Consider the following 24,769-nt stretch of genomic DNA (forward strand, 5'->3'; position numbering starts at 1 on the left):
TGCCTTGGTGTGGGTCTGTTGTAATTTTGTATGTTTGGAGTTCTATAAGCCTCTTGTACTTGGTTTTCCATTTCATTCTTCAGATTTGGGAAATTTTCTGTTATTATTTCATTGAATAGATTGTTCATTCCTTTGGTTTGTTTCTCTAAGCCTTCCTCAATCCCAATAATTCTTAAATTTGGCCTTTTCATGATATCCCATAATTCTTGTAGATTCTGTTCATGATTTCTTACCATCTCTTCTGTTTGGCCAACTTTGCTTTCAAGATTAAATAATTTGTCTTCAATGTCTGATGTTCTGTCTTCCAGGTGTTCTATCCTATTGGTTATGCTTTCTATGGAGTTTTTAACTTGGTTTATTGTTTCCTTCATTTCAAGGATTTCAGTTTGGTTTTTTTTTTCAGTATCTCCAACTCTTTATTGAAATGATCTCTTGCTTCCCGTATTTGGTCTTTTAATTGTTGATTGGTGCGATTATTTAATGCTTGCATTTGCTCTTTCATCTCCTCCTTCAATGCCTGCATTTGCTCTTTCATCTCCTCATTAGCTTCCCTGATCGTTTTAATTACGTACATTCTGAACTCCCTTTCTGACATTTCTTCTGCTGTGCTGTCATTGGGTTTTATTGATGTAGTATCTATGTTTGTTTGGGACATTTTCTTCCCTTGTTTTCTCATATTGGTCAGTTGTCAGTGGGACCCTGAGATATTGCAGTTTTCCGCTATTGGCTTATAGTGTCCCAGTAGATTTCCAGTGTATCACCTCCCAGCCTTCAGTAGCCTGATGTCTTGGAGGAATCTGATAAAGCAGCTCATCTGAGGAAAACTGCCCCTAGCCCCCTACTGGTTCCACGGTTTGGAACTGGCTCTGTGCGGAAATGCTCTCACTGTGGGCCTGCACCGTGCAGCTGGCCATGTGGGAAGAGCCCACTGCCGGAGTGTGGAAGGCTACCTTGGGAAGACTCTAGCTGCCCTGCCCGGCTCCAATAAGCCACCTCTATCTGGGCCTGCCACCCGGGCTGAGCTTTACCCAGTGGGCAGACTCACCCGTGGCTCTATTTCAGTCCGAGTCTCTCAATGCCTCCCCCTCTTAACTCCTGGGTTCTGGAGCGACCGGGGGTGCAGTCTCCCTCTAGGCCGCCATCTTGGATCGCCCCGTGAAGAGAGCCCGCAGCCGGAGTGGGCAGAGCTGCCTGAAGAGGTCTCCGGCTGCCCTGCCCTGATCCCTGAGGCTGCTTGCAGATCGAGGCTCTCCGCTGGTTCGTTGCCGGAGTACACTGCGCTGCAGTGGCTCCGGCACTCGGAGCCTGCTCTGGTCAGAAAGGCTCTCACTAGCGGGCCAGTTCCGTTCCGAGAACCTGGAGAAGCTGGCTGTGTGGGCGGGGCCCACCGCCGGAGTGCGCAGGGCTGCCTGTGGATGACTCTAGCTGCCCTGCCCGGCTCCGATAAGCCACCTCTATCTGGGCCTGCCACCCAGGCCGAGCTTTACCCAGTGGGCAGACTCACCCGTGGCTCCACTTCAGTCCGAGTCTCTCAATGCCTCCCCTTCTTAACTCCTGGGTTCTGGAGCGACTGGGGGTGCAGTCTCCCTCTAGGCCGCCATCTTGGATCGCCCCGTGAAGAGAGCCCGCAGCCGGAGTGGGCAGAGCTGCCTGAAGAGGTCTCTGGCTGCCCTGCCCTAATCTCAGAGGCTGCCTGCAGATCGAGGCTCTCCACTGGTTCGTTGCCCAAGTACGCTGCGCTGCAGTGGCTCCGGGACTCGGAGCTTGTTCTGGTCAGAAAGGCTCTCACTAGCGGGCCAGTTCCGTTCAACACATTTTACTTCTATTAGTTTACCCAATTTAAATTGAACCTTTTTAAATCACATGAATTGAAAGTATTTGGATCCATTTTTTAAAACTTTATGCATGCTTATATTTAGTTGCACATAGAAAGACAACACATACACAAAAGCAAAGGCCTTGTAATGTTTATCTCCAATGCAATGTAACAGATATTCAAAAATAACTCGGGAATTGGATAAAAATAACTGACCAAAAATAATTAATGTAGGATCAAAATTGTGAGCTCAAAAATATAGCATTGGGCTGGAGAGATAGCTCAGTTCGTAGAGTGCTTGCCTTGTAAGGGTGAGGTTCTGGGTTTGATCCCCAGTACCACAAAAAAAAATATATATATATATATATATTTTTATATATTTTTATATTTTTTTATATATTTTTTATATATTTTTATAAATATATAAAATATATTTTATATTTTATATATTTTTTATATTTTTTTATATATTTTATATTTTTATATATTTTTTTATATATTTATATATTTTTTTATATTATTATATATATATAATTTAAGAAAAATGATAATGGCCATTAATTATGGCATGAGAGAGTCAGAAAGAGAAGGGCAGAGAGAAGGGGTGAGAGGGAGAGATAGAGTGTTCTGTTTTGCAGCCCAGGAGAATTTAAAATGGACACTTTTTTTTTCCTTGGGTTTGAGACTGGTCTCTCACTGCGCCTTCTGGTTTCCTCCATTTACATTTCAGTGTAAGCCTTGACTGAGAACTGAAAGGAGCTAAGAGGTTCTAGCGGAAACTTGATACCTAGGGTATTTTAACCCTTTTTCCTGGTTAGTAATCAATTCAGGTTTGGATGCAGAAAATTGTGAAACATTATCTCCCACTACTTGTGAGGAATGGGGCTGCTGTATCACACTCCTTACTGGGACATGCCACTGACTGTTGGGCTGGTTACTCCCTCCACACCGGCCCACTTCCCATAGGGGGGACTAGAATATGTATGTGGGACCTCGTGGCAGGAGGACTAGGTAGGCTGGGCAGGGGAATGGAAGCAGAGACAGAATGGGATAAAGGAGATGGAGAAGCAGGGGCCGGAGGGGCCTCTGTCACACTGGAACGGTATCAGGATGGTTTGTTAGCTGAGTTGATGTCAGAGGAGGAGGAGGGATTAAGAGGGGAGAAGAAGCCAAAAGGAGGCGTTCAAGTTTGCAGGAAGAGCAAAGAAGTGCAATGAAGAAAAGACTTGAAGATAAGGAATCCCTTTCCATCTGCCCGCTTGCTCACAGAAGCTATGTGCCATTACGTGGCCATTTTGGATTGATTATCTAAAGGGTATCATGGCCAAATATCATTAAGTTTTGATGGCTTTAAGCTGGGGGTCAGGTGAAGGGTTCTAAAGTTGTCTAATAGACATCCCAGGGGTGAATCTGCCAGAATGGAGGACCCAGATCCCATGGTGGAGACTGATACACCCAAGTTAGTGGCCAGTGGTGCCGAGGGCAGAGTAGTCGACTGGAGATGAGAAGGCAGCACATCAATGGTGTCATCACACAAGCATCAGTCTGTGTGCTGGGCAAAAGCCAAGAGAGTTGAGGACCTGACATCAGGATTTTTGAGAGAGAGCAAGCGTGAAGAGGGGCCTCAACCCTGAGAGAGAATCTCCACCATAAAATCAGGAACCCACCTGGCAGATAAGACTAAGGGGACCAGTTGTAACTATAAAAGTCATGGCTGGGGATACCCCCACCCCTCAGTCACCTCGAGGGCCCGGGACACTCAACGGTCACTTCTCAGGTTGGCAGAGGAGTGTTTAAGTCAGCCTAGGGGAACCCGCCTAGGGAACTCACCAATCTGAAGTCCAGTGATGGATGCAGAGCAGAGCATCTGGGCTAATGGAAGGTGAGGCCATGTCTAGGGGGCAGTGGGGTGTCAGATGGGGTTCCACTTGCTTAAGAGACAGTGGAAGAGCCCATCCGAGTCATGGCACCAATGTAAGAACCCAGAAACCACTCTGGACATGGGAACTCACATAAGAGGGTTTATTAAGCAAACAGAGTGTCTCCCTGCAGGGTAAGAGAGAAAATGAGAGGAAAAGAGAGAGAGAGAGAGAGAGAGAGAGAGAGAGAGAGAAAGAGTGAAATAGAGGAGAGTGCATGAAAGCAAGGAGGAGAGAGAGAGAGTGACAGGGGAGATATTCTTAAGCAGTCGAATTCACAGGTTAACAGGGGACCAGTAACAGAGAAGGATACTTGCAAGCTGACTGATGAACCAATAGCTAGCTAGGATGTTCTTGTTCACTGACAAGAAGCTGGGAGGCAGGGAAATGACTGCAGCATAAAGGGCCAGGGAGCAGCTTTATATTATATTATAATTACTGTAAGAAATGTGTAAATAAAGTTTCAGAATTGAAGATCCAGTGCCCTTAAAACAAGAATGGTTTTAATGAGAGGAAATGAGTTTTATTTTAAATGCAAATTATCCTACAAATTTAAAAAGAAGGAAAAATAGCAGTTTAGTTGAAAATTGGCACATATTATTACTTAAGCAGTGGAAAGATAAGCTGAGAGGCTTCAAGAAAGCAGTTCCAAGGCAGAAAGAGAAGGATAATAGAAAATGTTCACGGTGAATGGAAGTCATTTTCATTTTCGAATGTTCTGGGCATGATCAGAACATGCTGAACTTTCCAGACTGTGGGGGTTCATGACTCCGTAACTTCCTGAAAACTGAGCCTGGGTGAGTCTTCAAAGTTTCTGTAAAATGGGGATGTTGTTGTCCCCTGTAGAACCTTGTGAGAACTGCACCCACTAATGCTCACTTCCTTCTCAGAACAACAGTGTTTGGCTTACAGAAAGTGCTGTGTTGCTCTATGAAGCATTATCATTATGCACGACGTCATATTATATTATTAGAGCCTAACTAAGGTGTTCCCAAAGAGGAAAAGAGAGTATCACAATTTGTATTTGTAGGTGATGTGGCACCTGTAAAACCCACGAGAGTCAATGGTTATTAAGGTTCAGCAAGATGTCAGATATAAACTTAAGAATCAGTTGTCTACTATGTCACAGTCATCAGGGTGCCTGTTATGAAAACAAAGTAAGCATTGTTATAGTTACAGAGCACTGAGAATTCTAGTTTATTGCTGGTGGTGATATAAAATGATACAGCTGCCACGGAAAACTTTATGGTTATTTCTCAAGAAAACAGGACAGCAGTATTACCATATGATCTTTTATTTGTTACTGGATTTATGTTGAAAAGAATAGATTTTAGGATTGCAAAGAGCCTTTTTCTTTTTTCATTCTAGGGATTGAATCTAGAGGGGTTTAACCAATGAGCTATAACCCTCGGCCTTTTTCATTTTCTATTTTGAGACAGAGTCTTGCTGAGTTGATTAGGGCCTCACCAAGTTTCTGAAGCTGCAATTGAAGTAGGGATTCTCCCTAGGATTACAGGCATGCTTCAGGGAGCCAGGAGCCAAAAGACATTTCTGCACCTATTGTTCACAATAACTCATAGGTGAGGGCAAATCAGCATTCACTGATGGTTGAAATGCAGTAACAATGTCCTACATCCATGCCATGGATGACTGTTGTATTAACAAGGAAAACTCTTGACATGCTGCAACATGAATAAACGTTGAGGACATTCTCTTAAGTGAAATAAGCCAGCAATGAAAGAACAAATTTCTCTGGATCACTTAGAGCAGGAAAATACATGGAGACCAAGTGGAATGGTGGTTGCTAGGCAGCGAGGATGAGGCAGTGGGGAGTCATTGTTCAATGAACACAGTGTTCCATTTTGGTATAATGAATAGATTTTGAATATGGGGGTGGTTATAGTTACCCCACAAAATGAATGTACATATCTCCCTGAACTGTATGCTTACAAAGCTTTAACATGATTATGCTTTTTTTTCCCATAACAAAATGAAAAAAATAAAACAATGGTGTTTTAGTCAGTTTTCCCACCAGTGTGACCAAAAGACCTGACAAGAACAGTTTTATAGGAGGGAAAGTATATTTGGGCTCATGGTTTCAGAGTCCATAGACGGCTGGCTCCATTGGTCTGGGCCCAAGGTGAGACCGAACATCAAGGTGGAGGGGTGTGGTGCAGGAAAGCATTTCAGGACATGACAACAAGGAAGCAGAGAGAAGCTAAGATCAGCTCACCAGGGACAAGAAATAACCCTCAAAGGCATGCCCCCAGAGACCCATCTGCTCCAGCCACACCCTACCTTCCTTTAGTTACCACCCAGTTACTCTCTATCAGGACATTAATGCACGAAATAGGTTAAGGCTTTCCTAACCCAACCATTTTACCTCTAAACTTTCTTGGTGGGTGTGGTGGCACATTCCTGTAATCCCAGAGGCTAGGGAGGCGGAGGCAGTATGATTTCCAGCCTCAGCAATTTATGAGTCCCTAAGCAACTCAGTGAGACCCTGTCTCTAAATAAAATATAAAAAAGGGCTGGGGGTGTGGCTCAGTGGCAAAGCAACCCTGAGTTCAGTCCCTGATCCTAAAAATATGAATTAAAAAAATAATTAAACTTTCTTGCATTGTCTCACTCATGAATTCTTGAAGGATACCTCTTTACTAAATCATAACAAATGATCTTTCATATATAAAACAAATTACAATTTTGCAAATTCTATTTGAGGAACAAACACAATTTTTAACATAAAACAAATATATCCAAAAGTAAATTTGAAAGGAAATGTACAAAACTTACACCAAAAAACTTTTTAAATACTCTAAATGACAGAAAAGACTACGTGAATTTGCTCCATTAGGGTGACATAACATCTTAAACGTGCCAATTTCAACAATTCCATTTCTGCTGGAAGGCCCGTGAGGTACTGGATGTGGAGGGGACTATGCACATACCTGGGCATTAATTACCCTGTCCAGGAGTGACACTTTTAGGAATCTGCCCTGCAGTGAACACAGGTCAGCAGGTCATGCAATCTGAAATTCTAATGTATTCTCATATTGCTTCAGATCTGAACAGCACGTTCGTTTCCACGCGGTGCTGGCGTCTGTGGCTCCCATTCAGACACCACCTTCTACACCAGGAGAAATACAAACCTTTCCCGCCAGGGTCAGGTCCCAGCGGGCAGGGTGTCCTGCTGCAGAGGGCGGGGCAAGCGCCTGTCACTCTGCCGACTTCAGCCAGGGATTGGGTGGCATTAGCTGTCACTCGGGGCTGGGGCGGTGCCTGGAGGCGTCCGTCAGGGCGCTGGGGCGGAGCTGTCCAATCAGGCGCGCAGACGGAGGGGCGGGGCGGGCTTCCGCGGTCTCGCGCGGTTTCCTTGCTGAGCGCTCAGCTCCTTCCTCCAGGTCGGGCGTCTCCGCTGACTGCGCACCCTGTGCGCCCCGCAAGCCCCGGAGGTCCCTCGGGAGGACGGCGGGTCATCCCGGAGGAAGCAAGGTGCGTGTGCGGCCTGGGCTGGGGGGACCCGGTCAGCACCTGCCGTGCGGACCCGGCGTGTGAGCTGCGGAGCGTGGCCGAGTCCGGTTGCGGTGGCCCTGGGGCCTGTCCCCTGGTCCCGGAGGTGGGCTGGACGGGTTCCCCGAGGGCGGATGCTTAGGGCGGCGGAGTCCCCGCTGGAGGGTGGCCCTGGGGCCTGTCCCCAGGTCCCGGGGGTGGGCTGAGCGGGGTCCCCGAGGGCACCTGCCTAGGGCGGCGGAGTCCGCGCTGGAGGGTGGTCCTGGGGCCTGTCCCCTGGTCCCGTGGGGTGGGCTGGGCGGGGTCCCCGAGGGCTGCTGCCTAAGGCGAAGGGGTCCCCGCAGGAGGGTGTCTCTGGGGCCTGTTCCCTGGTCCCGCGGGGTGGGCTGGGCGCGGGTCCCCGAGGTGGGCCGCGGAGCGTGGCCGAGTCCTATTGGCGAGTGGCCCTGAACCCCTGAGCCCTGGGCCCGCGGGGTGGTCTGGGAGCGGGACCGCGAGCTCGACTTTGGACCGTGCGACCGAGTCTCAGCTTGCTCGGTCGCCCCGGTCGCCTTTCCCAGGGGCGGGCTGGGCAGCTCTTAAAGCCTGAAGATTACCGGTTGTGGGTGAGCAGGGGAAGGAGTCGGGGAATCTGGACTGGAGTGTGTTCTGAGTGCGACAGTTGACCCTAGGAGTCCCCACTTGTCCCTCCTTTCACCTGGGATTAACCTGTGCACCCCACAGACAGAATTCTAAATGTGCAGGAAGCTGGTTATCAAATCCATTTTCCATGTGGAAGCCTCGCTCCTCCTAGGGCTGGCAGCAGACCTCTAAAATTCCAGTTCCCACCCCGCATTCCCAGATGACAACTGTACTCTCTAGTGAACAATTTTATCAACTATTTGTTCCACAGTGTACATTCAAGTAGACAGTATTTTAATTGTAGTTTAACAACAATGGATGACACTTTTAAGTAACTTTTTTTTTTTTTTTTTTTTTTAATGTAGGCAAACATTTGCTGTGAGTGTCAAGCAGAGAGAAATGACCTGGCAATTGTATTTAAAAGTACTTATGCCTCTCTTTATCTTGCCCAGGTACAGACACCTGTGCAGTGTCTTTGGGCAGAGGTGTTATTGGCCACTACACGGGATGCTGGATCTTCAGCTGCTGACCTTCCTTTCCTGGGGTTGTACTATGTCCTGCAGGGTGCAGCCAATTTTAGGCCCTAAGTTCGCTCCTCCTAGGGCAGCCTAAGGTGTGGGGTGCAGCCTCTCAGGGGAGCAGCTGCAGATACCAAGGTCAGAATGAGATGCTGGTGTTGAGGGAACATGACAGACATGGTTCCTGCCCTCTGGATTCTCTCAGAGTTGGGAAGGAAGAACAATCATCATGATGAGCAGGGAAAACTGGCCTCAGCAAGGCGCAGCAAAACCCTGCTAAGCTCTTGAGCAGCAGGAGGGTGGGAGGATGTTCCTGGTGACAGATGCCTGACCTGAAGCTCAAGTCTGACATGTCAGTGTCCAGTGGTGCTGCCCCTCCCTGGGTTAGTTGTCTTGGAAAGAATTGCTCCCTTATTTTAGCTTCAGTTTTTCATTAATTGTGAAATGTAATTTATTAGTAGATCTGAAAAATGAGAAAATATTCCTGAAGGGCAAGATGGAGGTACAAGTCAGGGGAAAAAATAAAGAAAAAGAAAAGAAAAAACATTTGTTATTATAGTCTGTACCTTAAAAATTCTTATGTACTGTTTTTCTTCCCCAGAGTGAGTTCACTGAGTTTTTCAGGTGTGTTCTCTTGGTGTGTGTGTGTGTGTGTGTGTGTGTGTGTGTGCACGAGCGCGCGTGTGTGCACGAGCGCGCGTGTGGGTGGAAGACAGGGGTTGCTAATTTAATATAGAATTCCAGGGCTTTGCTTTGGGAATACTATCTGGGAATAGAAATAGGGGAAATCCCAGTTTCAGTGTGGTTGCAGAAATGATTGCATTCCCAGAACAAAGTGTGATGGATAAGTTGGTATCTTTATTAAAAAGATTCAACCTACGTTGCTGAGGGCCTTGCTAAATTGCTGAGGCTAGTTTTGAACTTGTGATCCTCCTGTGTCATCCTCCCTGGTCACTGGGATTTTAGGTCTGCACCACCACAGCTGGCTAGTTAAAAATTCTTACATACCTTTTGTCTCCCCCAGGGTGAGATTAAACTTATCAGATGTGTTCTTTTTTTTTTTTTTTTTTTTTTTGGAGGGGTCTGGGGGTGGGGGTGTGGTTTAAAACAGAATTCCAGGACTTTGCTTGGGGAATGCTACTTGGGAAAAGCAATAGGGAAGATCTTGTACCAGTATGGATGCAGAAAGTGAGTACCTTTCCCCAATACATCTGCTAGATGAATTAGTTCATGACAAAGATTCACCAAGACATCAACTCCTGTGTTTTGCCGAGTTTTAGCACTGGATATTTGTGCTCTGTATCCTGTGAACTACAGGTGAATGTTTAACACTGATTTTATTCATCAGAACTAGAAATTCCAAATAGTAGTCCCCTGTGGTGATTGATCACCAAATACGTTGTCTTGGAAATACCAATTAAATAACATGTTTATTGTCCAAAAGGGAATAAATTTGATTTTCCTGCTGAATTATAAGTGTCTTAAAATTTTTCCTCCTGGAAACAAAAACACTGTTTGATTTTTTTGGGTTCTTTAAACACTGAGTCACTTCTAATCGAAAACTTGACTGAGAAGCAGAGATCTTGATTCCAGTGGCTGTAATCCAAGGCCAGACTAGATCCTGCAAAAGGAGGCCATTGATCCAGTCAGAGCTTTCTGGGCAGCCTCCCTGCAGAGGCCCAGGCTGCTCACACCAACCCTGGAAGGAGCCCTTTAGGCTGAGAAGCTCCAGAGCTCTGGAGAGCTGGGTTCCTCAGGTAGTTGTGGTGGGAGACAGGATGGGAAGGCTAAGGGATGCCCTTCCTGAGGGTGCAGTTGATGTTGTCCAGGCCTGTCCCCAGAGTGTGCAATGAAGCAAGTGTGGATTTGGGCAAGAAGCGCCCCTGTTCTGAAGGAGTAGTGCACTCGGGGGCGAGAACCCCAGGTGAGCTCTGCAGGCACCCACAGCTCCTGCAGAACAGGGCTGTTCCCCAGGGAGGGCAGGCAGGGTTAGGAAGAAGCTGGAGGGGAGGCAGCAAGGAGGGGCAGGGTCAGATCCCAGGTCAGAGTGTTTCTGCAGAAGTCAGCCTGTTCTCAGGAGGGGGCAGGAAGAGGGGTCCTGTGCTGGCTCCAGGGGCCAGTGGGTCAGAGTTCAGGGTCTTGGAGGAGGGAGAGAAACTGGAGGCAAGTTTGATTAACAAGTATTTGTTCTGATCCCTGAAGAGAAGTGTGTTGAGCTAATTGCTTATGAGGGAACAAAGAGGGGAGGGATTTCAGGATCAAGGTGTGTCTACCTGGAGGTGAGCTCAGTGCCTGTCACTCCCTGCAGTTTAACCATCTGTAAGGAGGCAGAATGTTCCTTGCTTCTGTCTTACTGAGTTTTCACTAACTTAGTGCTGCATTAGTACTCTGTCACTGTGGTGCTGTGACGTGTAAGGTGGTTCCTCGGCCTCAGTACCGTAGACTGGGTTTGCTGTCTGAGGCTGTGAGTCTCCCAGTTCCCCCACCTGTTCCTGCTTCAGGAACCTGACAAACTTTCTCATTTTTTATGTTCTTGACAATTTCATTCTTTTTTTTTAAATTGGTCCCCACGTTGTAGGGGATGCACCCTAATGGCAGCTGCACCCTCATGACAACTTCTTCCTCATACGTGGCACTGCCTGATCCACCAACAGTTTACCTGGACTTCTTTGTACTGCCACTCTCCCCCAGAAACTGAAAAATGTTCTTACCCAGCAACTCCCTGATTGGCCTGCTCATCTCCACCCCCTACTGTCTGGGATTGGTGAGCAGCAGTTCCTGAACGTGATCAGCTCGTGCCTGCCATTTAGTCCTATGGGACTCTCTCCCTCATGAATTCCCCGTGTCTTGCTGACCTTTAAGCTGATTGGTTCCCACCTAGCCCCCACCCTACATAAAAGCTGTGTAACTCCCTCAATAAACGAGCTCCTACTGTGCTTCGTGTGCTGATAGACCTCCCGGCTCTGGTGGGTTTCCATTGCCACCGACACTCATCATCCTGCTCGACCCGTATTCTCCTCAGGCGGGCCCTGTGGAGATACATCAGACCTTGTTGCTCGACAGGGAGCAACAGCTGGTGCCCCGTGTGAGGATCACAAAGTCGCCGACGGGTCAATTGGACTGTGGGTGAGTGTACACCCATAAAATATGGGACAGTCCAGTTCCAAGTCTGACCCCTCCCTTGACTCCCTTAGGATCCTCCTTAGAAGTAGAAGATGAGAACTCTCAGATCGCCAGGCATTTCAGACCTGGAAGGCTCTCATTAAGGCAGCCCCTTGGCTGCCTGAAGCAAACTTGTTTGACTGGGAAACATGGGACAGAATTGAACAACTTCTTCATAATGCACAAGTTAATAAGGGAAATATCCCCCCTCTCGGGGCTTTCCCCACTATTGCAGCCCTTAAAAGCTGTTTCCCACCGCGTCCTGTCCGCAACCCAGATAAAGATAGGGGCCTCCAAAGGACAGTTCTGAGGTTCTCCCACGCAAAGGTCAAGAGAAACTATCACAAGAGACAGAAACAGGCCCCCCCCCCGTCTTGATCCCTTTGATGCAGCTCCATGGCCACCTAGGGAGGGAACACCCGTGTCCTTAAAGCAGTCCTCCCCCGAGTCCACTCCCTCTTCTAACCCTTTCCAGGCTTCTTTAGCCCCTCCTCCACCCTATCCAGATACAAAATTTATCTTGAGCACAGGGCCACTCCCTGCCCCCGCCTCTGAAGCATGTCACCTCTTTCCAGTGAATGCTAACCCAGGAGGTAATAGGCCTGCTATCTGGTACCCATGGGAGGCTCAAGATTTAAAAGAACTAAAGAAAGCCGTTGCTGAGGACGGCCCAAACTCCCCCTGGGCAGAAACTATCCTTCAAGGTCTTGCCCACCAAAAAATTGCACCACACAGGACTGGAGAAACCTGACTAAGGCCGTTCTTCCACGTCCAATGTATATTAAATGGTGTGCCTTTTTCAATGATGAGTGTCATACCCAGGCAGAGAAAAACCAAGCCCAACACTTTTCTCAATCACATCTCCTAGTACCAAGACCTTGCTACTGAAGCCTGCCACTCTCCCAACGGGGACCCTCAAGGACCCCCTAGTAGCTCTTCCAGAGCAATCCTACTTAGTCCTAAACAGCTCTAATCCCAATATCACTAAATCCTGTTGGCTGTGTTATGATACAGCCCCACCATATTATGAAGGCATAGCAACTCTAGGAAACTATACCTCTTCCCACAACTCTAACAAATGTTGCTGGCAATCAAAAGGTTCCCTAACCTTACAACAGGTCACTGGACAAGGGCTCTGTATAGGCTATATCCCTGCATCTCATCAATCTTTATGCAAGCAAACTGTGACACTAAGCAACTCAAGTCAGTATCTAATCCCCCAGCAGGACACTTGGTGGGTCTGTTCTACAGGACTCACACCATGTGCCCATACAGAAGTGATCAATAACTCCCATGGCTTTTGTGTGCTTGTTAGGTTAGTTCCCAGGCTATTATATCATTCAGATGAAGACTTCTATCTACGACTAAGAGGAAGCCCCCCCTAGGACTAAGAGGGAACCTCTTATGGCCATAACCCTAAGCGTGATTCTGGGTATGGGACTCGTAGGAGCCGGAACAGGAACAGCTTCCTTGATAACTCAGAACCAACATTACTCTGATTTAAGAGCAGCTATTGATCTAGATATTGAGAAGCTAGAAAACTCCATTTCCCACCTTCAAGAATCCCTCACTTCCCTAGCTGAAGTAGTAATGCAAAACAGGAGGGGATTAGATTTAATTTTCCTACAGCAAGGAGGATTATGTGTAGCCCTAAGTGAAGAATGTTGCTTTTATGTTGACCATTCAGGCATAGTTAAAGAATCTATGACTAAAGTTAAAGAGGGACTAGCCAAACAGAAGAAGGAGCAAGAAGCACAGCAAGGCTGGTTTGAATCATGGTTTAATTCCTCCCCTTGGTTAACCACCTTGATTTCTACCTTACTGGGGCCACTTATCATTTTATTCTTACTCTTAACCTTTGGCCCCTGCATTCTAAATAGACTAATAGCTTTTATCAAGGACCGTGTAAGCACAGTCAAACTAATGATGTTGAGGCAACAATACGTGAGAGTACCAGCCTAAGAGGATGGATATGTGCAATACCCAAATGAGCATGATTCCTCTTTATGAACAACATGTTAACAAGGTAGCTACTAAAGCGGGAGCCAAAATTGCTGGACTAGGCACCTCTCTTACCTTATATAATAAACCTTCACAACAATTAATAAATGATATGCAATAAAGTAACTGGTGCAATCTTAGACCTCCAGGCATAATTAGATTCCCTTGCAGCAGTAGTCCTACAACTTGGGAGAGTGTTTAACTTACCAACTGCCATGGAAGGAGGGCTTTACTTGTTTCTTCAGGAGGAATGCTGCTGTTATGCCGATCGGTCCAGAATTGTCCATGACAAGATCAAGCAACTGCAAGAAAATCTGAAAAAATGGTGTACCGAGCTTCAATCTAGCTTCTTCTGGACGAGCTTACATGGCTGGCTCCCTTACTTACTTTCCTTGCTTGGTCCCTTTTCCTTCTCCTTATAGCACCTACATTTTCAATAAGGTCATACAGTTCGTACAGAAACGTTTGAAGGCAGTACAATTAATAAATGTCCAAGTACAATACCAATGGCTAACCACTGGTTATGAGGAGGCATATAATGATAATGCAAGGTTAACCCCCGGAGACCCCTTGAGCCAATGACGGGTAAGATCCCAGGTGCAGTTGGACAACCTAAGACAGGCTCTTGATGTGGCTCCCCTCCTCCCTGAACTGTTGAGGCACTGTGGAGTATTCAGAGACGGGTAAGATCTCTAAAGAGGAGACAACCTAAGACTCCACCTTCCAACTGGCTCCAGGGGGGGGAGCTAATAAAACAAAAAAACAAAACAAAAAGGGGGAATTGCAGGGGATGCACCCTAATGGCGGCTGCACCCTCGTGACAACCTCTTCCTCATACGTGGCACTGCCTGATCCACCAACAGTTTACCTGGACTTCTTTGTACTGCCACTCTCCCCCGGAAACTGAAAAATGTGATCTTACCCAGCAACTCCCTGATTGGCCTGCTCATCTCCACCCCCTACTGTCTGGGATTGGTTAGTAGCAGTTCTGTGAACGTGATCAGCTCGTGCCTGCCATTTAGTCCTGTGGGACTCTCTCCCTCGTGAATTCCCCGTGTCTTGCTGACCTTTAAGCTGATTGGTTCCCACCTAGCCCCCACCCTACATAAAAGCTGTGTAACTCCCTCAATAAACGAGTTCCTGCTGTGATTCGCACTGACAGACCTCCCGGCTCTGGTGGGTTTCCATTGCCACCAGCACTCATCATCCTGTGCGGCCCCATATTCTCCTCAGGCGGGCCCTGCGGAGATACATCGGACCTTGTTGCTCGACAGGGAGCAACACCACATGTGCAGTGTTTTCACATTGGCAGATCTTTGTCAGGTTATAGATTATGGATGAATTCAGATTACTGGCAAATTCCAGTGCAGTGTGTGGATGAGTTCTGCCTGTTCATCCATGTGTGTTCATGCGCTGCACACGTCTATCTTCTTTACCTCCATGTGGCTACAGAATGCTTTTCACTGAATACCATTTGCATGAGCAATTTCCTGTGTAGTTCCATGTTCATGGAAATGGTTTTCAGTCATTTTCTCATGTTTAATTCATTTGTGAGGTTATTTCTCGTTTCACATACCTGCACATGAATTCATTTTCTATTGTAACATGGCAGACGTTTCCTCTGAGGTGGGGCAGCTTTCTCTGCACCCTATTGCAGTTTGATGGAGTGACCTCATTCTTAATTGTCTTGGGTTTATCATTCTATTCCTTTGAATTTTCTTGAGCTTATTAAGAAAACCTACAGAACAGGGACATGTTGGGCTCTCAGAGGTAGATCCAGGTGTCCCCTGGATTAAGCCTTCCTGGGGCTGCATTTCATCAGTCAGAGTTGGGCTCCCAACTTTGGGAATGGTTTATCTCTCTACAAGTGGGTTTTCTTTTCTTTTCTTTTTTTTTTTTTTTTTTTCTTTTTCCAGGGTTTGAGCTTAGGGGCACTCTACCATTGAGCCACATCCCCAGCCCTTTATTATTCAGAGAGAGGGTCTCACTCACTTGTGCTGAGGCTGGCTTTGGACTTGTGATCCTGCTGTCTCAGCCACCTGACCGCAAGGATTACAGGTGATCCAACAGCCGTTTTCATTCTGTGGGTGAATCAGGCTCCTTACCTGATGTGGTTCAAATGTTTGCTCTTCTTTCTTTTTATTTCCATTTATTGCCATGTAAAGCATTCGATAATTGTATTGTTGTCTTTTTATTTTTTTTGCCTGAAAGTGAGTTGAGAGAGTTAAAGTGTGAGGAGACCTTGGCCATGCAGCCCCAGGCTCTTCCCAAGTGAAAGCTGCCTGTGTCCCTCCTCTCCAGTCTGGCCTGACCTGGATCCCACCTTCTCTGAGGTCAGGATCAGCTGCCTTGGACCCTGAGTGTGTAATTCCTCACACTTGCTTGTGACTCTGTGCTCAGGCAGAAGATGCAGGAAGAGGCTCCTGAGAGGAGAAGATGACAGGGCCTACTTGAGAAAGGTCTTAACTGCCTGCCTGGAAATGTTCCCCTGATGAAGCAGGTCCCCTTGGAGGGAGGAAGTTCTGATCAAAAGGGTTTTTGCCAAGAACCTGTCCTTCTGCCCTCATTATCCAGGAATTGATCCATCCCCTGTCACTCATGGCCCCACAGCGTGCATGTGTGGACTGGGGTGAGAGAGGGGTCTTGTGCAGCCCTGGGCAGTCAGCAGGCAGCTGGTGGGAGGGGTTGGCCTTCCACAGTCTCAGGCCTTGATCTCTCACCCTGTGCAGCTCAGAATCCATCTCCAGGACTATGTCTCCTCTGCTGTGTGAGGCCCCAGTGGCTCTGGCTGAGACTGTCTCCCTGTGAGCTGCAGGTGCTGTGTGATCCCCAGGAAGGATGTCTGGACTCCCCAGAAGGCAGGAAATGGTGAGTGGTGGGGCCAGGACTCCTGGCAGAGGTGGGCTGGTTAGGACTGGTGGGAGCCAGGGGTGGCTGGACTCTGGCCTCCCTCTGTCAGCTCCAGAGTGGGCCCACCCAGAGCTGAATCAGATGCTGCTCCATCTCAGCCCTGCTGCCTTCAGGCCTTTGTGTGGGCTGGTCCAGGGTGGTTCCCAGTGTGCTGCCTGGTCTACAACCACTTTGGCAGAGCTCTCTGTGCACAGCTGGACCCCTGCCGAGGCTCTGAGCGTGCAGTGAAGGCAGAGGGCCTCCTGACTGAAGTGTGGGCTCCTGGGTGGAGGATGCTGACTGCGGGGTCCCTTTCCTTCCTTCTCTGGGATGCCACCTTGCTTTTCCCACCTAGCCGCTGCCACGCTCTCAGTTGATCCTCAAAATTCCAGCTGTTCACATTTCCAGACTCTGATTTCCCCTTCAGTTACCAGCATTACCAACCCCTTAGCCTCACAGTGCATTCAACTGGGCAGAGCATGAAAGATTGATTGTCTGTTCATGAATTTGCCATGATGAGAAAGCAGAGAGCAGTCACCTGGATCTCTACTGTTACTGCTCTTTGTGCTTCTCTTCCTTTACCTTCCCCAGGCACAGACACCTCATCAGAACAACTTGTGCAAAGGTGTTCATTGCACACCCCACAGGGTCCTGTGTCCTCAGGCACTGTCCTTTCCTGGGCTGCCACAAGCTGCCCAAAGCTGCTCTTTGTCCTGTAGGGTGCAGGCAATTTCAGGCCCTGGGTCAGCTCCTTCTAGAGGACAGCCTGAGGTTTGGGGTGCAGCCTGCCAGGGGAGCAGCTGAGTCCCCGGGGCTGAGAATCTCCTGGAACAGGCCTCATCTAGACAGCGGCCTCCTTGAGACATGGTCTTCCCCAAGCCCTGTGTCCATTCCGTGGAGACAGGTGGGCAGCAGCCTGTGGATGCTGGTGCTGAGGGGCCAGGTCAGCAGTGATTCCTGCCCCTCGCATCTCTCACAGTTGTCAAGGAGCAAGAACTCTCCAGAGCATGAGAGACACCCACCCCAGTGCAGTGCTGTGCAAACCTGAAAAGCCTCACAGATGGAGTCCTGGTGCAGGTCTCCTGGGAGGGCGGCCAGGGAGTATTTCAGTGAGCAGGACCAGGTGGGAGGAGGCCCAGCTGGCAGGGACTTTCTCTGGCCCTGGATCCTGACATGTCTGTGCTCCCTGAGCACCAGCCCTTTGTGTTTCTCATCTGAAATGAGCTACTCATTTATTTGAGACCCAGGGTTCCTGAAATGTGAAGTATATTTATTCAGACATGAGCAAAGTAAAATATTCTAAAAGAGTAAAAAGAAGTATATTTCAAAAAAGTACCTAGTTTCACTTTTTTTTTCCATTTGATAACAATTTTCATCTTTCTGATTCATCTTAGCATGTGTAGAATATTTCCTAAACCTCACCTGTTTAAAAAAATTTATTTCAAACAAATTGTTGTGTGCTAGGTTGAAGAATGCACCTAGTGAAAAGAGAAAAATAAATCTGTCATTGTTGGTACGCAAAAGGGCTACATTTCCACAAAATGTGTGGTAGGTAAATTTGGAGTCCGAGAATTCATGACCATGTAGGTTCCTTTGTAAAATGAAAATGTTGTGAGAGTGGATACCTCTTTTTTACTTTATTAACACCATATTTCATGGGAGAAAACATGGCAATTGCCACATATATCAAAATATGATCATTTGCTTCCAAATTGTATTAGTATCCTGGAAATGGTTATTTCATGACAATTCTGTTGAATGAACGGAACTGGTTTTCACGCGATTACCAATAATTCATGAGCATCTTTCACCATCTCATCTAATTCCCTTTTCTCCCAGATGCAGTCACACTGTGAGTCCACGTTGTACCTTGTGAAGTTTGGGGTTTACGTAGACCTTCAGGTAGTGTATAATACTACCTGACAGTGTTCTCTAACAAGCTTTTGGAGACTCGTGGACATATTGACTACTGTTAGAGCTTTTTGTACTATTTGCACTTGTAGAAGTTTTCTGAAGTTGCTCAACAAAGCAATCCTGGTCTTGGACTTCACAGAATTTAAGAAATGAAGCCACAGAACCAGCCAAGCTGCCCCTCTGCCATTCGATCAAGCTGCATGCAATTCATTTCTCCTCTTTTCTTTGCTGATTATTTCCCATTTAGCCAGGGTGCTGAATCCAGCCACCTGTGGTCCAGGCAGGTTCCCTGGCTTGGCTGCCAGGTTCCCTGGCTTGGCTGTGATGTGTGTGTTCACATCACAGCATGTCACACAGGCTACGCCTGGAGGAATGAATTGGAGTGTTACCTGCTTCCTTTTAGAGGAGATTAAGGAGAGTTTTCTTTTCCTCTAGTGTGGTGCAGAATCCACCAGGACACCACTGGGCCATGCCTGTCCTTTGTTGAAGGTTGTTATCACTTCATGAGCCTGTTCATGTTGTGTGTTCCTCCTTGTGTGTGAGTTCTGCTCGATTGGTTGTCTCCAGGCATTGATCCAGTCTATCTGACTTCTCAGATTGTGGTCAGATACTTATAATATTCCTGTCCAGTTCTTTTACTCTCTGTAGGATTAATAATGGTGTCTTTCGTTTCTGCTGTGTAAGTTTTGTGTCTCTTTTCTTAACTGAGCTGTGGTGTGTCTGTTACAAGCATGTCCATGAAGAACCTGTATTTTTTGATTTTTTGTTTTGTTTTGTTTTTGCGGTGCTGGGGATTGAACCCAGTACCTTGTGCTTGCAAGGCAAGCACTCTACCATCTGAGCTATATTCCCAGCCCCATGAAGAACCTGCTTTTGATTTTGATTCTCTTGATCTCCTGGTCACAGTTCCACTGATGTCTTTAATTCTGTGGCAGTGTGAGGCGTAGGTTCTCCTTGCTCTTTGTCCTTTCATTCCTATAGTGGAAGTTTTTATGGGTGGTTTTCGTTCTTCTTTTCTCATGTAAGCTTTCAGCACCTTTGATTCCCCTAAGCACTGCCTGTGCTGTGTTCCACAGTTTCCTAGGATGCGGTTTCAGATCTTTTCCTCTGACATGTTCAGCCCCATCTTGAGCCGTCCCTGGCCCGTGGCTGTGTGGAACTCTGGGATGTGATCTGCACTCACCTGGAGGTCGCCCGGCTGTGCTTCTGGTACTGACGTCGGTGTGACTCCAGTGCTCCTGGTGCAGGTGCTGGAATTTGCCAGCCTTTTACACTCATGCCTGTCGTGGCTGCACGTGGCTGCTCTTGGCGCCTTCCCTGAGGTGTGGAGAAAGTTGGAGAGCCTGGCAGTGCCCATGACGTCCCTGTGGTGGGTGTGCTGTTGAGTCACGCTCACCTGTGTGCTCTCTGTGTGCTCCATCTCTCACCCACTGTTAGACGGTTGCTGCTGTCTCCCAGTCACTGGATTTCACCACGTTTCCTTGTGAGTCTCAGGTGTTCATCAGGTGTTCTCACCTGATGTAGGTCATGCATCTGAAAGACTAAGGCAGTGGGTTTGGGTCTTGTTAGTGAGTCTGGTGTCTGTGTTTTCTCAGTGGTGCTTGAAGTCAGGTGGTTTTTCCATTGATGGATTTTGCACTGATGTATTTCCCTATTTCTGTGCATTCTTTATTCGGTTTCTTTTAAGAAGTGGGTATTTGAATATTATAATGGGTTCCTCTGAATTCAGTTTCTCCTATATTGAGAGTGCTTTTGTGTGTTGACTGTAGCCTTTGTGTGTAGTGACTTTCCAGAGTAATTTTGGAACAGCTAAACAGAGTAAGTTTAGCTGTTCATTATACTTAGTGGGTCTCTCTTAGCTGTGTTGAGCCAGAGTTTTGACTGAGTCCCATGAGGAAATAGGTGGAGAGTAAACAGAAGCAATAGTGAGAGCTCAGCTCCTCCAGTTTCTATGGGTAGTTGTGCTGGGGCTGCTGGTTTAACACATGGTCGTGCTGTTGAAACTCTGCTTCAGCCTGTTCTCTGCAGATCTGAGCAGAATCACCTGGGTCCACTGGGTGTTGATGAATACTCTCATTTCTCCTTTTTTCTGTACTAGGGTTTGAATCCAGGGATGCTGTACCACTGAGCTATATCCCCAGATCTTTGTATTTTTTATTTTGAGACAGATTCTCACTGTGTATTCTAGGAGAGACTGCTTTGTGTGATCCTCCCACTTCAGCCTCTTAAATCCCTGGGATTTGAACCATGTACCACTGTGCCCCACTGAATACCTTTTTTTTGTTTTTTGTTTTTTTTATTCCGGGGAATGTACGTGGTGACACATACCACTAAGCCATATCCCCAGGTCTCTTTACTTTTTAGTGACTGGTTCTTACTACGTTGCTTAGGGCCTATCTAGGTTCTAAGGTTGGCTTTGAACTTCTGATCCTCCTACAAATCACTGGTATTGGAACCATGCAACACCACCCTGGGCATAAACACTGTAATTTCTGAGAAGAGTTTATATTGTTCCTTTTTCTATCATATTTCGCATTGTGATTTTTTTGTTTAAACATCCATTCAGATGTAGGACTCTGTTTCCTTAAAACATGTTTAAGCATTTCACACTAATTTTCTACACCAGTTGTCTTCTGACTTAGGCAGAATTGTCTGAAGTTTATACAGACTTTCAGATAGCAGTAGATCCACTGTGATATGAAATGCAGTAATTCACAGGTAAATCCTTCCCAGTTCCCTCGGTTTTCAGTGACCAGGGCACAACACTGGACCCTCAGGCTGCTGTCTTATATTTTATTATGTATATATTATGCATTTATATTTTGTATTATATATTATTGGATTTTATCCTATGTTACTGGGGTTCCATTGTAGATGAACTTTTAATTGTATTTCAGTATTTCACATATATAGAAGTTGATTTTTGATGATTAATTGATGATTACTTATTTTTTTAATATGTATTTTTTGGATGTTGATAGACCTTTATTTTATTCATTTATTTATATGTGGTGCTGAGAATCCAATCCAGTGTCCCACACATGCTAGGCAAGATTCTACCACTGAGCCACAACTTAGCGCCTGATTTTTATTGAGTTTTCTGTACTAATTTTTCACTGCTGACCTTTACACATCTTCCTCTTGGGTGCTTCCAGGTTTTGAATATCATGAGTACTGTTGCTATATTGCACTGCAGGGTTTCATGTGGACCAACCTGGTGAACTCATTTCTGTTACCCCAACTTTTGGAAATGCCCTGGGGGTCAGGAGCCACTGCTGTGACACAGGAGATGGGGTTGAACATTCAGCCTGTGAAAGTCAAGTGGTCCTGGGCCTGTGAGGAGGTGTATGAGACCTGTGTGTGTTCATATCTGTTAGAGCCTATGACTTCCCAGGAATTGATCTCCCCCATGCAGCAGGGTAGGTGCAGCCATGAGAAACCCATCAAATGTCCTGTCCACTTGCAGTAACTCTAGAAATTCAAGTCAAATATGCACCATGTGAGGTGGTCACTATTGGTGGGGAGAGAGGGGTGAAGGTGCAGAGGCTGCGCTGCCTCCTCCCATCTTGGTTCCTGTGACTGCTGTCTGTGCGGGTGAATGAGTCTGAGTCTGTATTTCCTGCACCCACCTGTGTCTGCTTGGCAAAGTCCTTGATTTTGCCTCAATGACGAGTTGTGTGAATTTGCCCTGGGTTCTGGAACACCAAGACTTTCTTATTGATTTCCTTGGTAGCATCCTTTGTGCTGTGCTGTGCTGTCTAGAAGTGGTGAAAGCAGGCATCCTTGACTCGTTTTTAGTGTTGTGGAGAGAGCCTTTGTTCCTTCAGCATAGCCTCAGATTTTGGAGATCCCTGTGACTTTTTAGGGTGTTTTGTTCTTGTCCAGCTTTGTGGGTGTTTATGTTGTGAAGACGGGTTAACCTTTGTAAGCTGCTTTTTCTGCATTCTTTCCAGGTATCAACATCTCTCCTAAAGCCCAATGCATAGGTATTTTCTGCAGTTCTTTGGGGTTCCTTTTCACTCTGTTGATTGTGTCCATGAAGGACACAGTTTTCACTTTTTGGTGTTGATTCACTGTTAAATTCACATGCTGATGAGGTGCAGTGAGCTAGCTGCATACCTGTTCCAGTGCCTCTTGATCAGATCAACACATCAGCCTTTCCTTCTCCTAACATTTGTCCTTTCCTGGTGTCTGTGGACTGCTCCCCCAGCTTCACTATGAATAGTACAGTGACATGCTGTGCACTGTGGTCCCCCTACTGTGCTGGAGGGCAGTCCTGCTGGCTCCTGCTGAGTGCATTCTGGTCCCTGATGTCCAGCCTCCTCCCCATCCCATCTTCTCCTCCCTCCCCTGTCTTCCTCACCTCTGGTAACTACTCTGTACTTACTGTGAAGTCAGCTTGCAGCTCCCATGTGAGTGAGAGCACATGGCATGTCTGTGCCTGGCTTATTTCACTTAGCTGGTGTCCTTCACTTCCAGACTCATTGCTGCAGAACAGGACTGAAAGCTGTTTTTGGTGAAATCATGTTTATTATTCTCCTGAGTCTTCAGGATGGTATCATATTCCAGAAACCATTCCCAAATCCATGTTGTGAGACTTGTGTCTGCAATTTGTTCTATGAATTGGTGAGGTTTACATCTTACTTCAGGACTTTGGTCCCCATGGATTTCCTGTGCACGTGTGCTGTGAGGTGAGGCTTTGACTTCAGGTGTTGATATGAACAGCAAGTTTGCCAGCCATTCATTCCCCAGAGGTCTGGTTCCCCTGGAGTGACCCTGGCCCCTTGTGGTACATCCTTTCCTTCTGTGGGTCAGCCTTGTCCTGGGCCCCCATTCTCGTCCTCTGCTGTACGTGTCTGCCTTTAACCAGAGCTTCACTGTCTCTGTTACTGTATTTTGAGCAGGTTTTGAAATCAGGAAATGTGATGCTTTTCACTTTATTTTTTTTCTTCCATTTTTGAGTTTCTTGTGATTCCTTGTGAATATTAGAATGATACTTCTTATTTTTGTATAAAGATGTCATTGGTTGTGAGCGTGGTGGCACACACTTCTAATCCCAGTTACTCAGGATGATGAGGCATGAGGATCGAGAGTTCAAAGCCAGCATCAGCAAAAACAAGGCACCATCCACTCAGTGAGACCCTGTCTCTAAATAAAATACAAAATGGGGTTAGTGATGTGGCTCAGTGGTCAAGTGCACCTGATTTCAATCCCTGGGACACTTCCCCACAAAAATTCTGTCATTGGTAATTTGAAAGTGATTGAACTGATTGCGGTTAATTTGGGTAGATTAGCTCACAGATACCAGGCGTCTCCACATATATCGTTTCTTTCAGAAGTGTTTTGTAGGTTTGTTGTTGAAGACTTGGCAGATCGTTTCTAAGCATGTTAGTGCAGCTGTCACCCTCTGTCCATGTCCTGGCTATTTTCGATTTCAGTTCACCCTGTGCCCTGGCTCTCTGATGTCCCATGTATTGCGGGCTTCTCCTCCACTCGGTTTCATCTTTTATTTTCCCTAATTTTAGTATATTTGAATTTCTTATTCTTCATTATTGCTTACTGTTCTTATATAAAAATGCTTTCCTGTTCCTCTAGAAAAAAATTATCTGCAAACTTATGAAACTGTTTTAGTTTTGTATTTCACATCAGAATCTGTAATGAATTAGTAATTGTCCCTGGAATTGAGGAAAATGATGCCTGTTTTAAATTAGATTCCTATTTGTCATGACTCATCTTTTAAATTGCATGTTTCCACTTATCTACAATACCTTTTATGTCATTTTTCAATTTTCCATATGAATTTCAAGTCACTAAAACTTTTCTTCTCTTGTTCTTTCTCTTTGTTCATCTCCTTGGAAATACTATGCTGCGTCCAATAGGATAATATGAAAGTTCTTTATTTATAGTCTGGGTCACTTAAGCCCTCTGGATATGCATTTTTAGGCTTCCTCCCCATTACACAAACACCATAGTGTATTTACCCAGTCCTAGAAGGAATAGCGTATTATATGGCTAGGCTCTCTGGCACCAGTGCTTCCTACACTATAGCCCTGCACGGCATTTACTTTGCAAGATACCAAAGTGGTCATGTATTAGGTTTGTCTGTACAACCATCCCTACCTACACATCAGTACTTCCTTTACTGTGGATAACTATGTATGTGTAGCCCATTGTTAATCCAAAGTGTCTTTGAGCAAAACATTATTCTGTGGTACATGACTTTATATTGGATAAGCCAACAGTCTGCTGTCTAGAACATATTGATAGGTGTTACACATTTCTTAATTCTTATTGGGTTTGGACAAATACTTTCTGTTGATGACTGGAATTCTGTTTGTTATATGTCAGAAGAGGTATTTGATACTTATCCCATTGTATGTTGATATTAATTGGAAGATATCATCAAATTGTTTCTTTAT

At 46.3% G+C, this 24,769-nt stretch overlaps 1 protein-coding gene across 2 annotated transcripts in view; it reads left to right on the forward strand.

Annotated features, from left to right (window-relative positions):
* The first annotated feature begins 6,990 nt into the window (after window positions 1–6,990).
* The window catches only part of LOC124973367 (zinc finger protein 878-like), a 31,882-nt gene continuing 14,103 nt past the window's right edge, over window positions 6,991–24,769 (forward strand). For both annotated transcript variants that reach the window (XM_047537322.1, XM_047537321.1), the window contains exons 1-3: window positions 6,991–7,227; window positions 16,277–16,415; window positions 18,276–18,338. In XM_047537322.1, the coding sequence (XP_047393278.1) occupies window positions 16,386–16,415; window positions 18,276–18,338 (93 nt within the window). In that variant the 5' untranslated portion in view covers window positions 6,991–7,227; window positions 16,277–16,385. The remainder of the gene's footprint in view (window positions 7,228–16,276; window positions 16,416–18,275; window positions 18,339–24,769) is intronic.

This window comes from Sciurus carolinensis, assembly GCF_902686445.1.
Source record: "Sciurus carolinensis chromosome 19 unlocalized genomic scaffold, mSciCar1.2 SUPER_34, whole genome shotgun sequence".
NCBI classification, from domain to species: Eukaryota; Metazoa; Chordata; class Mammalia; order Rodentia; family Sciuridae; genus Sciurus; species Sciurus carolinensis.